This window comes from Aquila chrysaetos, chromosome 6 (assembly GCF_900496995.4).
Source record: "Aquila chrysaetos chrysaetos chromosome 6, bAquChr1.4, whole genome shotgun sequence".
Lineage (NCBI taxonomy): Eukaryota > Metazoa > Chordata > Aves > Accipitriformes > Accipitridae > Aquila > Aquila chrysaetos.
The window spans coordinates 24,547,689-24,564,811 of record NC_044009.1 but is presented as its reverse complement, the minus strand read 5'-3'; the positions used below and the strand labels follow the sequence as shown (position 1 = coordinate 24,564,811).

Here is a 17,123-nt window from a genome sequence, read left to right as displayed (position 1 = left end):
AATAAATTATTAAAATACTAAACCAATTAGGATTTTCAGAGCAGTAATTATAAGAGCAAGCAGAGAACTACACACATCAGCCTCCTTAAAGTCTGCTTTACTTCAGAGCTCACAAACAAACAATAGAGCAAATGCACACTTCCTGTCTAAAATTTATTACCTCTGTAGGAAAGCGAGCAACCTCTCAAAACGCATTTTAGAAATACTCACTTCTTCAGTTCACTGACTGTGTTCACGTTAGCATAAAATAAAATAAAATGGTACCTTCAAAGAAATCAAAATCTTGCAAGTCATCGGGCAGCCGTGGCAGGACATCAGAGAAGTCCTCCTGATTCAATTCCAAGTCATGTGGAATGTCTGTGATTTCATTGGCGATATCATCAGGCAGCTCATCAGTACTCAGCTCTGGTGTGGAGGGGCTCCTGGACAAAAAGTACCATTAGTCTCTGGTGTTCAACGACAACTACAAATGCTTATCCATCTATAATGGGTGTTTCCCCACACCTTTTTTTTTTTTTTTTCTCCATCATCTAGGAAGAAAAAATGCTTTTAGATAGTTTCTTTAGGAAGCCTACAGTTAGCCTACTGATTAAATACATCAGATGCGGCATCAGGAGCAAGACATTTTATCCATCAAACCCAATAATTGCTCAAATCTGAAATGACCCACTCTAAGGTTTTTTTTTTAACAGTCACATGAAGACGCAATTTCTAGCCCCGCTCCAGATGCTGATCAGCACAGCAACATCACACCTTTCTACAGTGTTCATTGACAACATTCAAGCTAGCAGTGGGCAAACTGTGGCAGGGCTACTACTGACCGTATGTGGGGCATCTCTACTGGCAGTGAGACACTGGCAGGCATGGTGAGGTTCCCTTGGGGCACTGCAGGAGGAATGGGCTTCTGGGGCCGGCGTGGGCCTCGCCTTCTCTTCTTCTTGTGTTTTTTAGTAAGTGCAGGTGGCTTCGTTTTTTTCCTGGGTTTCCTCTGCTGCTGGTGCTGAACTTTACGGGAGCTGTCCCCTCTCAAGAAATTGTCCTTTGGGAATAAAACAATACCAATGGGAGCATATTAAGAACAAGTATCACTTTCCTTGCTTTTTTCGCCTGGTCACTCCACAGACATTCACATGTAATGCAAGAGAGACTGCTAACTTACACTCAGGCAAGGTTACAAAAATTACGCTATTTCCTTCCTCATTGATCCCAATGGCAAAAATCACATAGACCAAATTATGAGGTATGCTAAACAGGAGATCACGCAGTGTGACTTTAAAAATCACCATAGCAAACCCTAACTAAATCAGTGCAAAACTGTAACCTTCGGCAGCACTTCTGTAAGTATTAAAGACAGAACACTGTTGTGAGGTGGCAGTAATGGGGATAGCGCGCAGCAGCTGAAGCTAGCATCCTCAAGTACTCACTGCCATAAAAAAGGGGGAGCACTGAGGAAATGGAATTAATATTGTAGGGCTAGGGTAAGGATGTGGGTAAACAACTAAGGCCTCATTGCTTTTCAACAGCAATCATTGGCCAATTGAAAAATAAATCAAACCATCATCAGTTTTCAGTTGCCATCACGCTGGGAGTGGCAGAGGATTGTATGTCCTACAGAAGTAAACCTTGAGAGACACACTGAAGATTGCCTGGGAGAGGGGGAAAATCCCATACAAATCTGTGTAGCACAGACCTTCGCATTTTAACCCAGAAAACTCCGTAATTCTCAAATATTGGAGAAGCTGGACAAAAACAGTAACAAAAAAACCCACAACAACCCAACAACAGAACAAAGGAAAAAAAAAACAAACCAAAAATGCAGTTTTATGCCTAATGCCCTGAAGGACGGGCAAGACAGAAGTGGGTTTGTGAATTATCCCAGAAGTTTTGCTCTGGAAGATGGGAGGCATAGAAGGAGAGCAGAGGGCATCATTTTAAATGCTTTTCTTCTGGGATCCACGGATCCCTGAAGAAGGTTAAAGATGAATTCCAATAATTACCAAAAGCTAAATAAAGCAGCAAAAACCATTATTTGTATGCTTGTAATTGCTACCTACATTTCCTCTAGAAAATATTTTGGGCTCCATGTACTGAGACTGCTTGAGATGCAGTGTTCTTACCATACCACATATACTATATTCAGATCCAAGGGCCAGGAGTGAGCCCAAATAAAACGACCACGGGATCTCTCACAATGATCTTCTATTTCTCAATTGAAGAGAGGAATCAAATTTCTTCCAGTGAAAGATATTCTCACACACACTTTATTATATCCTCAAAAGTATGTAAAAGATTTTCACAACATACTTTATACTAATTGGAAATGTTTGGCATGTTTTACCCCCTTAAGAAAAATATAAGGAAATGAGCTTTTACGTTCATAAACTTGCTAATTGTCAAGCAAGAGTTCATAGAAAGACTGGGGTTAAAACTCCTGGTCATCCCAATACACAAGTAACTACAGTTTTGGCTTTGTACTTACCATTTTTTTGGCATGTTCTTCGCACAGAGGTGTCTGGTGTGTAATGTCAAAAACTGGCACAGAGCACTGTTGACCATCCGCAAACTTGGCTGTGCAACTTGAGAAGAGCTGCTGAGAACGGTTCAATAAGATATCTGTGCATTTCTGCATCAGGAATAACACGAGGCAACGATGGAGGAACGCCCTTTGATTTATCAATCTGATGAAGATCAGAGTCTTCAACTCTACCTGTCCATAGATGCTATTTTTAATGAGTACCCTAACTTTGTTATTCAAGTTCAAAGCTAGGTAAGGCTCAAACCCAACTTTTAAAGTGAAAAACTGCATTCATGCAGAATTTCTAATGATTGTATTATATATTGAGATAGTTTTATAGGAGCAGCCATTTCACTAATGAGTTCTTAGCAAAAAGAAGCCTTTTCCTGGAGTCTTAATCAATAGATCAATAGTAGTAGTTGGAACAGCGTAGTCAACAGGATTATTTCCTTACAGACTAATGACAATCCATACTGAAACATTAAAGAAAGAGTATTTCTTAATTCAGTCTTTTAAGGTACATTCTTGGCATTTATCTTTAGAGCACAGAGAAAGAAGTTTCAAGATCCTTCCTGCTCCTCTGAAAAAAAGATGTGCAATCAGACAGAAAGGTCAAGTAAATCCAAATGTAAGCTTGCTGAGATTTCCTTGAGAAAAAAATCCCCTGCAGGAGTGAAAATGTTTCCAGACTTACAGCAAATCAAACAGATATTTCATTGTGTTTTTTCAAACAACACGAGAAGCACTCCTTCCATCTTGAACAGTTCTTAAACCTCACCATCACTATGTATGTTCAGAAAATGCTGAAATGCAAAAGAAAGGACAAAGAAAATGGAAAACCTGCAGAACAGTTCGGACGGCAGACTTGGACGGATGGATCAGAACCAAGAGCCTGTTCATTTTAGGAGACACTGTTTCCATTGAGAAGAAATTGCAGAGCAAAAAAATGGGCACAAATGCAAAATCACTAGTCTTGACTTCTCTGCTCTACACACACTAACAAGCAACACCACTTCAAAAAAAAAAAATCAGAATCATGAGGCAAATCCCAAACACAGCTGTGTGCCATGGTGCTCTCTCATAGACAGGTTTTGAACTGCTCTGCAGACTATTTTTAAGGGGCCTGCAAAAATCAACCAACATAAAAAAAAGGCACCTGCAAACAAAAAAGACTGAAAAGGTGCTGCAGTCTGATAACAACTGGAACAGATCAGCGCTAGTCATTTAAAATACCAAAACCAAAAGTTCCAACAAAAGGAGTCACTCCAACAAAAGCGCCAACAATTCTTTAGCTAAACAAAAAAGACAAAATTCTTGCAGAATTCTTAGTATTCCACGTCAGAAGTCTGCCTGTTTACAGTCTTCAGAATCAAACCTCACATCTAATGTGCTCCCTCCTTTCTGCGATCTTCATGCATTGACTCTTAACATCTTTTTCAGGCTCTGCTTGAGATCCCGAGCACTGGGAATTCTTCCTCATCTAGAATATGGATTCTGTGACTCCTCCTATTCTGCTTCTCTAAACAATGCAAAGTATCAGATTTCCATCTTTCTAGTCAGGGTAAGCCATCTTTTTATACTATGTGTAAAAACTTGTTCCCACAAACCCTTCATAAGTAGTTAGTCTCTTGGAACCTACCAAGAACTGTATGAAAGCCATGAGGCTGAAAGCCAGGTGGTTTGTACCAAGTCATCTGTGAAAGATGATCATTTTTGTAAAGGCTTCTTGCGCCTACTAAATGTAGCTTACAAAGTAAAATGATGTGACTATGATAGATACCAGTGGAAAACTACTTATCTTCACTGTCTACAGACCCAAATCACACAGACAAATTAAAAGCAAAGTAGTTGATGAGACACTAACAAATAGGTATTTCTTTGTGAAAACGTATCTGTCAATGCACAAACCTAACAAACAAAAAACCTTAAACCAGAACAGCTTCCACATCTGAATCCAACTCCCAAACAGAGTTAAGAGGATACGCTGAAAACAATGCCTGGTGAATGGAAGGGCCTTGTTAGTGCACTGTTCTCCCTTCGAAGTCCCACTACAGGTTGTTGGTTCTGCATCTCTTTGCTTCGCTTGGCTTGTGCTGAAAAAAAAAAGCACAGAAGAGTTTAGAGACAAAAACCCAGTCTCAGGTGGTTACTTAGCACAACTAGTGCACGGAATGTGGCGTGGCACAGTAGGATGAAAAACTGTAACACACCTGTGTGTCATAATCCAGGTAGGTGCACACTACTACCAGACTCTACACAGGGATACAGAATAGATGTCAATGACAGGTGAAGGTGTGACTGCAGTAACAGGATTATTGTTTATTTCACAGGGCCTTAATTGTAATGAGAGGTGCTGTGTGCTACTACCATGTAACTATTACAACACCCTGCAACAGAACCAAGGACAGCAGTAGGTGAGTGTCAACACAGGTGACCCTTAAAATGAGGTCAATCTTTAGAATACAATGTACTGGGTATGCCTACATGGGCAGTCAAGTGCACTTCCAAGCCTGTTCATAAATCAAAACATGCCGAGCATCCCCAGAGCTTACATGCAAGCATGTGCTCAGACAAACTTAGACTGAGCTCTGGAGTGGTAGAGCCTGAGCGTGCTCAACATGGGTAAAAGCCCTCCTTCATCAACGTGCTACAGCCCAATCCACCAGCAGGTGCCCAGAGCTGAGCGCTTCCTCAGCACAGTCTCAATGCTTTGAGCCTGAGCTGCAAGCAGGCGACCAGACAGCGGTGTGGATGAGTACTGCAAGCATTACACAGCTCGCTTGGTGTTAGCCTGCTCTCAAGGCATTTGTCACCTTCATGTAGATAAAGCTGGTGATTCCAGGACTGACTTTCACCTCTGCACACGTTGTTTTCTAGGTTGACAAAAAGCTGTCTGTAGCCTGACTGTTTTCCTTCAGCCATTTCTGTCATCGACTGCACTTTGACTGAGCAAAGTTTTAGTTAGCAATATTATTCCTGTGAAAAATTTCGTAACTTAAAAGACTCTGTGGTTACTTAAATTAACCAGAACAGTGATGACAGGCATACCTGGCTTTGCCAGCCTACCCAAAACAATGTCATCTTTTTTGGGTAATAAAAGGCAAAAATAATGGAAAAAAACCAGCAAGAGTTTGCCAGTTCTGGCAAGGTTTTGCTGTAGTTTAAGTTTGGAGACATTTACACAACTTTGTAAACTAGTAATATACTTCTACATTACACCTCTGAGCAGCTCTTCAGTATCATTCCACCTCCCCAACAATAAACCCTCCAACTGTGATGAACCACAGCCCACTGCCCAGGAACAAAAGCATCCCATAACCAGAATATACTCTCAGTACTCCAGCCTGCCTCTCATGTTAGCCCTCGTACCCCCTAGAGTCACACATCCTGTAAAGCAAAACCACAACAAGAAAAGGATGCTGGTGATACCCCAGACATAACACCAGGGTTCAGACTTACTCTGTTTCTGCACAAATATGAATCAACCAACTCTCAGTATGCCAAGAGCTGGAGGGATGTTGACATTATCTAGAAAGAATTCCCACAGAAGGTAACCTTCAGAGTTGTTAGAAGATACTTATTTTGTTGCCAAGTTTCATTTAATGTTAGATTGAGTTAGATCTAACAAAAAACATGAGCTTAAGTTTGATTTGCTGGGAAGATAATTAACAGGAGGTACAGGCTTTTCAAAAAAAGCTCTGAAAAACGAAATCTGAATTGAAGCAGTGAACTGCAGACCAGACTGCACAACTTCTGAAGAACTGGGCTTAGTAAAGTACCAGATATTTGAAGGCAGCCAAAATACATAGATTAATTAATAAGAATAAATTTTAGCAGGCCACTAACTTCTTTTGTGGCATTTAAGAAATAGGGCCCAGATACTGCTGAACAAACAATCCACATTTTAAAACACAACGCTGGAGAATGCCTGTCTTCATGGAAAACACTGTATGCCGTGTTTATTTTACTCCACTGACAGGCATTTATGTGTCATGGTTTTTCTGCCTTGTGCATGCCTACCAGTTTCAGAGTTCAGCATTTCAGCTGCTGGATACTCTGCCCATCTCCACCCTGTCCGGACTCCAGACTGCAGTCACAGTGGAAGGTCTAACCTGGTATGAGCACACGTAGCTCTTCGGAGTTCTTGTATCAGCTGCCCAGCACGCTCCGGCTCTCTGCTGGCCGCCTGCAGCAAGGCTTTCCGGAGTGTATGCCGGCATTTCTTCTGACGAGATTCTGCCCGCTCCAGGCGGCAGAGGTGCTTGTATTTCTGCTGAAAGTAAGTGCAAAGTCTGGTCACCCTGGAACTCCTGTCATCTGCATTGTCATCATCGGACCTAAAGGAGGGAAAATAAAAATAAATGGGCCTTAAATATTTTTTTTTCAAGGAAGCTAATTTGTCATTTTAATAGAATTGTTAAGTTGGCATCCATCTTCTAGCCCCACAAACATCCAAAGGCTGAAATCAGGCACGGATGCTTGAGAAATGGTAAGAGCAGGATCCCTTTTGAATTCTAAAGGTACTTACCCTTCTTAGTATGTCATTATTAGAGATTACATCAATTTATCATCAAGTCTGACACATTTAAATGTCTGGAGCCTGCTGTTCAAAAGAAATCTATACTGTTAACCTTTATTTACTGTAAATGTCTCAGCAAATGAGACAAACTCTTAAATCAAAGTGCAATTAATGGAGAGGACAAGGGTGGGGAACTACATAGTGGAAATTTATTGAAGAAAGGTCATGCTGGAGAAGATGGTCAAATCCTAAGAAGTACCAAAACTTCTGACTTTTTCCAATTCCTTTTACTCCACCAGGTGGTGTACTCCTTTCTAAACCAAATAGACACTCACAACAGCTAGCAGTTGATACTGCTTTCCCCTTGCTGCAGAGTTAAAGTTGAATTACAGTACAGCCATGGAGAAGAAATTCACATTTAACTGCAAAGGTACTGAGGGAAAAATCAGACCAGGGCTAAGCAATGACCAGATAAAGGACTGATCCAATTCTTTCTTGCTTGAGAAAGCCTTTTTCCATTTATCTTGCCTTTCTGAACATCCAGGCACATATCAACAAGACCATCAAACCATGTCAACACGTTTGGCTAAATGAAGTAAAAATCATGACACTTAATAAAATCATCACTGGGACTTGTTAAAACAACAAGGTCCATGAAGCTACCCAGAAGTCCTCCACAACAAGCACTGGTTTGCAGAATTATTTTTTTGTTCACGGAGCAACAAAGACCACACGCTGAATCTAAGCAAAGCAGACTTTGCTCAGTTTTTCCTTTAAGTTTTTCCTTATAGAACAGAGAAACTTTTTCCTAACTTTCCTATCTGTAAAACAAAAAAAGGGCAGGGGGAAGAAAACTCGTCTAAACAAATGAAGCAAATCAAAAGCTCCCAAGGTTCAGGCTGCAGAGCTTGGCCAGTGAGATTGAATGAGCTGACATCCAAACCTGTGCACAGCAAAGCAGACCAACAACTAGCTGATGATAGAAAAGATGCAAAATACCAGCCATGATATTTACTAAATAAAGTAAGAAAGATCCAGAAACACAGGCAGAATAGCTGTCCCTGAAAAGCAATATGACTAAGACCTACTTTCCTTTCTGGAAACTCTTATTCCATTTACATGCAGGCCAAATTTAAGAGACTGCATCCATCTCCACTAAGGCTGCCCACAAAAACTCTGCAGGAACGAACACTGCCTTGACTCAAATGCACATTTTTATAAAGTTTTATGTAAAGTCAACCATACTATGTATTTTGCTTGTTACAACAGATTACAGATTATTTTCTGGAAGCATAAATTACAAGTAATTAACCTCTGCAATTAAGTGCTTAGCAGCAAACACAACCTATTAAAAATATTTAACATATGTAATGTTTAAAATATTTTCATATTGAAAACGAAAAGAAAAAACACTTTTAAGATCTCTTAGGAAAGAATGCCTACTGGGAAAAACAACCTGTTTAGAAAAATTTAATTGTGTGCTATTTAATATAGATTTTCATTTTTCCAATGTACTAATAGAAAACACGAATACAGGGATGGGATCACTTAGATGTAGGTAGGTTCAAGGTCTTAGATCTGGGCCAAGATTTTTTAACAAAGTTGCAGACATACTGATTTAATTTTAATTATGGTTACAAATTAACTTTAAGAAAAGACAAGAATATTCCTTAGAGGAAAAAAAGTGTTTCTTCTGGGTGGAAAGAGTGTTTTTTCATGCAAATGTCTTTATATTTGACACTTTTTACTTCCCTGCCATTGAAATAGACAGAAAAAAGTCATCTTATGTTAAAATATTTTGAACTGCAGTTTATGAGATCATTTTAAAAAAGTAGATGAAGACATATATACAAGATGTAGAAAGAAATCATGCCTGCAATGGACAAGGGCTTATTTTGAGGCAAACATTTTCTGAAAGCTTATTCAGAATTTTGTTTCCCGGCCAGTAAGATTAACCAAAGCATATTTATATGTTCAAAGAAACCTAAAAATATCACAATAACACCTCCTTTTTTTTTTTTGCTAGGCAAGGACTGAAAGCAAAAGGTACTTTTATTGTTGTCATTTCATAAATAAGTTTAACAACTTCTATTTAGTTTATTCCCTTAAGCTGCATATATAACTTCTGAAGTTCAACTTAATGTGTAGCATTTCATGTTTTAAAAGATTTCTGAAAGAGCACGCAAACCATTTGATAATCCAAAATGCTTCTTCCCAACCCTTCCCTTTCAAGACTGTCATGTGTAAACATCAGGGGAATTATTGCTGAGTGTTCATGAAGAAAACAAAGGCAGCACGAAGCAACAGAAAGGAAAAGCAAAAGGGTAGCGCGAGCAGTCAGGCACCATCAGGGAACCAGGAGAACATGCTCTCTACTCTGAGACACCACAGCAACTGTACTTCAAAATCCTCTGTAAGGAGGGATTTGAAGAACCTTCCCCTCTTCCTCTTAGTTCTTCTCGTTATTGGGAGTTATTAAATCCAGCTTTGACAATACAGTGTTGATATTTGCTCCTTTGAGTGAGCTGGTATGAGGAGGGACTCCAATCCTCACACTCCCTTCTCAAACTCACTACTTGAAATGCTCACTTTATCTGTATTTCAGCATAGGAAGTGAAAAACTACTTTGTTTTAAAGTCATTTGTTTTCCAGTACTTTCTAAGCTACAAGACCCAGTAATCGAATCAACTGGGGGGAAGCTTCACTAATCTGCAGCAGGGAACAGCCCCTGCTTTCCCCCCGAATTGCTGCTCCCGTGAGCAATTCCTCCCACCCCAGCAGCCTTCCCTGCCAGCCGCCCTGCCTGCACTGCGCCTGGTGCCAACTTCTGCGCTACTATTTGAACTCAAACTTCTGTGCCTGCCTCGAAGCGCTGCATCCTGGAATCCTGCGACCACAGGAACCCGATTTTCCAAAATTAAAGGACAGAATAATAAAAGCAGACATTTGGCCTGTGTTTCCACAGATGATCGCAACAATATGAATTTTACAGATTAAAAGGCCAGAAGGCAAGTGAGCTCAAAAATGTATTACTGTTAAGACATTAATTTTAAACCAATCTGGTCAATTTTTGAGAGTTTAAGAGCAGCTAGAGTATCACACAGAAAGTTCAACAGAAAGTTAGAGGATTCCCCCCACAATCATACAACCAGAAATGCTGAGAACAAGCTGCCCAGTAATGCAGAAATTAACTGTTCGCTTTCTCTTACGCATCTGTTCTGAGAAGCATCCCTCCCACTGTCTTCCACAGAGACAAATGGAAAAGGACAGAATGGAGTTTGCTGGTGGAGAGTCATCCCTTTCACACAGGGATCGAAAGATCAGACACAAATGAGCAGAGAAAAAATAGCTTTAATTTTACTATGAAAAGCAGTAAGTAAATTCCCATAAGTTTAGGTATGTAATTTCAGAATCTAAAGGTTTTGGGAAACAATCTCCATTAGTTTTCTGGTAAAATTAGCCTCCAAAATTCAGAGCCATAACAAGTCATTGGCTAAGTTAGGAGCCACCGGTCTGCACCGCCAGATTAGCAAGACAGAGTCATTTTCACAAATCAGATCACCCAAGAAATAGTCTGAACTAATTCATCTTCAGCAGCAGACAGACCACATTGCAAAAGTGTCGAAGTGAAACATTTCAGGCAATAAAAACCTCTACAGAAGCTTACAGAATAGGAATTAAAGTTTTAGAAGGCTGACATCAAGTGAATGTATCAATGTTTATCCATAAACAAAATTAGAAAAGATGTTGAAGAGCTAACACTGGGCAGGCTGATGGAAGTACAAAAGCAGCCAGTACCATACAAAACTAATCATGATAGATAAATTTAAGACAGTGTTTAATTGAAGTGCATAAAATGCTAGAATGGAACAGAAAATGTCAAGACAAGGTATTATTTTCTCTCAGTATGTGAAAAGAGTAGGAAGAATCCAAAGGAAGTTAAGACAAATAGAAGACAAAACACACAAAGATGACCTTCAAAAGCTGACAAAAAAATAGGAATCTATGGAAGAACCAGATCAAATGTCAAAGACAGAAGAGTGTAATGGAAGTTATTTAATAGATATATCTGCTTTGAAAATTATGTATGATTTAAAAGTCTGAAAGTCTGTTCATGTTTTCCCAAAACAGTTTATTTAAAAATTGCCTTTTAAGTTAAAACTAATGTTTGTGATGTAATGTGTGTCTCTCTGACTGCTGATGCCCTAAAAAACAATGGTCATTTGTAACAGAAAAAACCCTTTCTTTTAAAAAAGGTAAGTCTACACACTGCTAATAAGCTCTGATACACTGAAGGCTCTCAGTATTTAGTATCCTGGTGTCTGTCCTGATGACAGAGATACAGCTTTGTTGTTCACCTTGTGGACAATCTTTAGACACGGTAAGAAGTTCTGGTAAGTTTCAGAATTTCCATGTAACAACAAAATAACCTTTCATTAACATCATTACTCTAATGGTGGTTTAAAAATTAAACAAATGGGAGAGAGCTGTATCAGAAAGTCCAGCTGCACAGTGAAAGAGAATCACGTTATAGAAACTACAATAAAATATTATTGAGACCCCAATTTCGCTATCAACATGCTTCAGTTTCGTTACAATACTATGCTTGGGATGCTTTGCTTTAACTTTGCACCTTAAAATTTACATTAATAGACATATATTATCATATCCTGCTGTAAGTTCAGATTCATGACCTAGCAGTATATGGAGAACACCATAAGCCTTTCTGTACCAGCAGCTAATACCTGTTCTGCTTATATACTTACATACTAAGCATGACCTTCTATGGTATGGAGTATCCCTTTGGCTAGTTGGGGTCAGCTGTCCTGGCCATGCTCCCTCCCAGCTTCTCGCACACCTGCTTGCTGGCAGAGCACGGGGAACTGAAAAATCCTCAACTTAGGACAAGCGCTACTTAGCAACAACACACTGATGTTTTAGTTATCAAGATTATTCTCCCACTAAATCCAAAAGACACTGTACCAGCTACTAGGAAGAAAATTAACTCTATCCCAGCCAAAACCAGGCCACTAAGTTAGGTAGAAACTAGGACAGAAGGCGACAAGCTGTTTCATAGCTCTTACAAACAAATGTATTCAAACAATCCTTTGTTTCAGCAAAGCACTCGAACAAGCGCTTAGGTTCCACTGACTCCACTTGAAGTTAAGCTCATATTTACACAATTTATTCCATCAAGGCCAGCATGAATACTAAAGAATCATACTCACTCATGTCTCTCATAGCCAAGGGTTTCTCGGATAGACCACGCAACCTGGTAAGGGGAGGTTTGCTCTGAATCCTCCAACTCTTCTCCACTGTCTTCAGACCAATCCAGCCCTATGGGAATTGAAAACATGAAAGCTAGATGAAAAGTGTATACACCTCATGTCAGTCTCTGAGCAACCTATGGCACAAAAGATGAATGTGTAGTATAGTCGCAAGCATAATTATGTTTGATTAAATCATATAATATTCTCAATTACACAGGAAAAGTTACAGTAACAGCTCTATTATAGCACGCACTGATTTTTGTCAAATTTGAGTTTTCCTTTTAAAATCCTTATCGGCTTCTTTATCCATAAGCAGTGGGAGAAAAATCACCAGCTTTCTTACAGAAAAACATTACAGCTTTCATACCAAGCACATGGAATCTTCAGAAATGAGGTAAGAGAGAAGTCCCTGCTACAAAGAACTGACTGCCTGGTAATTTTTAAGACTGTATGATCTAAATAGGCCACTTTCATTTCCGTTTATATTCCGACCCCTGCTCTCTGCCAAAACACAGGGAGAATAGGAAAACCATAAGACAGAGCAGCATGGACAGAGAAATGCACAGCTACACAGGATGTTCCTCTGCTCAGTCTCTATAATTGCCCGCCAAATGTCTACATTAGCGTGAAAAGAGAGCTAAAGGAAGAGATGCAAATACTCCTGCACTTTTACTAAGCAGCATGCTTTTGCTTAATGATGATACAGTAGGATCAACTTATTGTATGCACCAGCAGCCTCAGTTGGTCAAGCTAAACACAATCATTGAACACGACAGCCAGAAACAGCGTCCAGTAAGTTCTCAGGTGGAACATTTTAGCTGGAGCTTCATCTTTTGCAGTTTTACCTTTTCTCTCTCCCACATCCAGTGGAATTCTTGCCAATTCCTTGCAGCAGGTGGGATAAAATCCCATAGCTGCATTTACAAGCCAGCATTGTTTTTTCACTTTCTTGTGTGCTCCTTGAACATGGAGCAGCAGTTGGGATAGAATTAAAGAGCACTTTATTTTTGCCAAAAAATCAACTAAACGACTATATCTGAGATGATTCTGAAGAAGTCAGATGCTTTGAATTTGGGAAATCCATCAGTACTTGGTCACCTCCTTTCAGAGTTAGACACACACACACACTTGGAATACAATCATCAGGAGTGCCTTCATCATTTAGAAGCAACACTTTAACATAAACCAGAAATATCAGAAACCCTATTTTTCAGGAACTTCAGAATCCTGAAAATTCTATTCTTTGTTCCTATTTTTAAGATACACATTTGAACTAAATTAAGGTATCTTAAGACACTTGATAAAATGCCAGAATTATACTTTCAACTTAAATGTTTTTTACTCTTGCCCCTTCCACAAAGGAATGAAAAAACAACTTAATTGTTGGATAAAGATGTCCACAGTTGATACCATGTAACAAATTATTTACCCAAAGTTTAAAAATAAAATCAGAGGTTGCGTTGTTTTGCTTCTAAGGGGCACTGCAGAAATGAAGGAATAAAATCTAATCCAGACTCCGCTATACTCACACTGAAGACTGCAGTTACATTAATATCCAATTATATGGCTCTGATGTGGGTACACATAAAACTGGCTGCAACTTTTTAAAGATTCTGTGCAGTCATCTCTAGTGCTACTCTATCATAAAAAAGAAATCCTGAAATTCTCTGAACCAGCATAACTGGTTTTTAATATTAAGGCATATTAGGAAAAAATAACAAATATATCTTCCACTCTCACATAATTAATATGTGAATTCCATTACTTTGCCAAATGCAAAATGTTCTAATTGCACACACATAGTTATGCAATCTGCATTACTGTACATTTATGGGTCTAATCAGTTTTTTTACTATGCCTCTTTTTTTAGGAAAATGTATTCTCTTCACCACTTGAGAATGTAAAACATTAAACACAGAAAGTGATCTTTCTACAGTCTTTCAAAACGCAGGTCACTTTCTAAGCTATTGGGGTCTGTGACACTCAGAAGTGCCTCTGGAGCTGCCGTTCCACAAAAGACCTGCATTATATATAGGACCATCAAAGCAATTTTCTGATGAATAATGTCCTTCGGAGACATACTATGGGATGCTAATTATCTTCTGAACAAATAGTCAAGCTATCCCATGAGTGCCAAAGGGCAGATCTTAACAGCAAATTAAAAAAAGGTTAATTGAAATAGCAAAAATTACAGATGTTTGCAATTAAATAAGATGTTATATGAAGAACGTCCAGATTTATTTGAAATCTTTTTTTTTTTTTAAACATCATAAAAGGCATTCCTGCTCTAATATCACACACTGACTCCCTTTTCCCTGTCAGTATTTTATTTCTTAGGAAAGTACAGTCTAAAACTAAGCAGAAAAGTAAGGTAACTTTGGAGGGTGAGGGAGATAACAAGAACAGCTAGGTGTACCTAGGTCCATATTCACAATCAGACAAATAAGCCACAAGGTCAGCTGCCTTTTTAAAGCTTTATAGAGCACTACTACCATAGCAGCAAGTTGGTTATATTTACTTACATTTTCACAAGCAGCAATTGATTATTATGGTTTCTAGATAATAAGTAAGGAGGAGACTATTCTTGCGCTGCTATGTGGACAAGACTCCACTTCCAATTACCTTCTGTAACAGCACTGCCCTCCTACAGCAGTCTTTTGCTTTTGTTCATCCACATTCTGTACACAAATAGGCCCAGTCAAGAAAAATTATCTTACGCTCCAATTTTCCCAGTCAAGTCAACTGGAAATTTGGATCTGCAGAGAACGATGAGCCAAATCTCCAAACTTTTACTTGCACTCATTTTGTAACATGCACTTGTCACATATCTAACATTCAACCTAACCTTGTCCACTCATGTAGGTACAGCTAGCGCCACTTTTACTACTCGAGTTGCAAGCCTTCTGTACAACATCTGTATCATCCAAGCAATGTTTTCTACACTTCAGTTTGATTTCTCAAATGCTTAACAGAACATTTAAGAAGAACAAACAACCAAAATGCCATAAACCATATGTGATGGGTCCAGGCATTCCCTTCATAGAGAACAGGGCTAAAGAAAACACCAAGAGATTACCTAGTTCAGGGTTATTTTGTAAGGACCACACATGAATGCAGGACAGGACTAGGAAGACATTCCCTTTTTGTCTTTTGGTTTCAGGTTAGAAAATAAGGCAGCAGTGCATCTATTATCTACCCACCTAAATGTGGAAACAGATCAGTGTCCAGCTGCTGTTTTCGAGTGCACAGTTTCACCAGTCTCTGTAGCCGGCTCATGCATGATGAGTGCGGAGAGAAGGCTGTGGCTTTCATGAGGACCCGATCAGTCCTTGGAGGGTCCGTGACAGGAGCCCTAGCGGGTGGCAGGAGAGGCAGAGGTCTCTTGTTAGACAACTGCCGGGCTTGTGCTATAGTGTGTGTGGTGGGTGCCACTCCCTGCATTGGTAGGCTGGTGTTCGGAGGTTGAGGTGACTTGCAGACTATGCCCTGCGGTAGCCCTGTCGGCTTTAACGAAGCTGATGAAGGTGGCAGATGGGAGTGCTGCTGCTGCAGAGGCTGCTGCTGCAAAGGTGCAGGAAGGGGGCTAAAGTGCTCTTGGCGAACTTTTAAAATCTCTGTCTCTCTCTGGCGCTGCCGGTTTTGAGCCAACTTGCTCTGCAACTTTTTCCTCACTGTTGCCCCTTTCCTTAGGTCATCATCCTCCTCGTTGAAAGCAAAGGGGTCTTCTAATTCTGCCTCCAGGTAGTGGAGAGGAAGCCTAGCCCCTGGAGGGGAGAGGGACATCCCATCCAGCCCATTGGGCATCTTCAAGGCCAGGCTGGGCACTGTCAGGCTGAAGGCCATAGCATCCATCTGATGCCTGACCTTTACCTCCTCTATGGGATCATTCTTTTTCTTCCTCTCCTTTTTCGGTATAAAGCCAAGTACCTGCAGGTGGCTGTTGCAGTACCTTTGAAAAGTAAAAGCAGTCAGTTATTAACTCAACTCCTCTAAGTAAAATCTGAGGAAAACAGACATCACTAAAGGGAAACCCCCCCACACTGATCTCATGCAAATATAAATCAAAACACAAGACATTTTATAAGTGTACACAACTGCTTCTAATACAACAGATAACTGTGGTGTTCCCAACCTGTAACAGGAAACAAAAACTTATACAAGTGACAATTTGCAATCTTAAGATATTAAAGTCTTAATTCATTATTCATAGGAGATTAACACACAACCATTCAAAATATATACTCTCTAATATGGTACATATTCACAAAACAAAGCGAACAAAACAAATGGACTGTCTGATACATAGAACAGTAAGAACTCAAGCCATCAACTCTGATCATTTCAAAAGCTCCCAAGAAAAAGTACACTGAAGACTACTTCCTTTCATTTGACTGTTCTTTCACTGGAAGTAGTTAACATTTTCATCAGCACACACAGTTATTATTATGAATTCCACTGGAGTAGGGACCAGTTTCTTGTATGGACAATCTCACTACAGATACCTGGTGAGAAGGGTCGCTATTTGCACTTAATGAACAAGTAGCATAAATATTTAAATTCTGTTTCAGTAGTTTAACATGATCAATTTTGCAGCCAGAGGATTAGCTGAATGTTCTTCAAACAAAAATCTAGCTTAAAAGAAATTCTCTGCTGCTACAAAATGTTTACACAATGCCAGGAATATGTAAACATACAATCCACAAACATGGATTTTAAGCTCTTCTAATATAAAAAAAGGCTTTTAAAGTCATGTTATTAAAAGAAAAAAAAAAAAGGAAAAAAGTCTTTGAAAGTTTGTCATGAAAAGTAAAAGGAGAAG

General features: G+C 39.5%; 1 protein-coding gene across 2 annotated transcripts in view; it reads right to left on the bottom strand.

Annotated features, from left to right (window-relative positions):
* INO80D (INO80 complex subunit D) overlaps window positions 1-17,123 on the bottom strand; it is a 44,466-nt gene that overhangs the window by 12,359 nt on the left and 14,984 nt on the right. For both annotated transcript variants that reach the window (XM_030018073.2, XM_030018074.2), the window contains 7 exons: window positions 15,505-16,253; window positions 12,263-12,371; window positions 6,628-6,852; window positions 4,499-4,608; window positions 2,480-2,613; window positions 822-1,039; window positions 265-422 (listed from right to left, as the gene is read on the bottom strand). In XM_030018073.2, coding sequence (XP_029873933.1) covers window positions 265-422; window positions 822-1,039; window positions 2,480-2,613; window positions 4,499-4,608; window positions 6,628-6,852; window positions 12,263-12,371; window positions 15,505-16,253 — 1,703 coding nt within the window. The remainder of the gene's footprint in view (window positions 1-264; window positions 423-821; window positions 1,040-2,479; window positions 2,614-4,498; window positions 4,609-6,627; window positions 6,853-12,262; window positions 12,372-15,504; window positions 16,254-17,123) is intronic.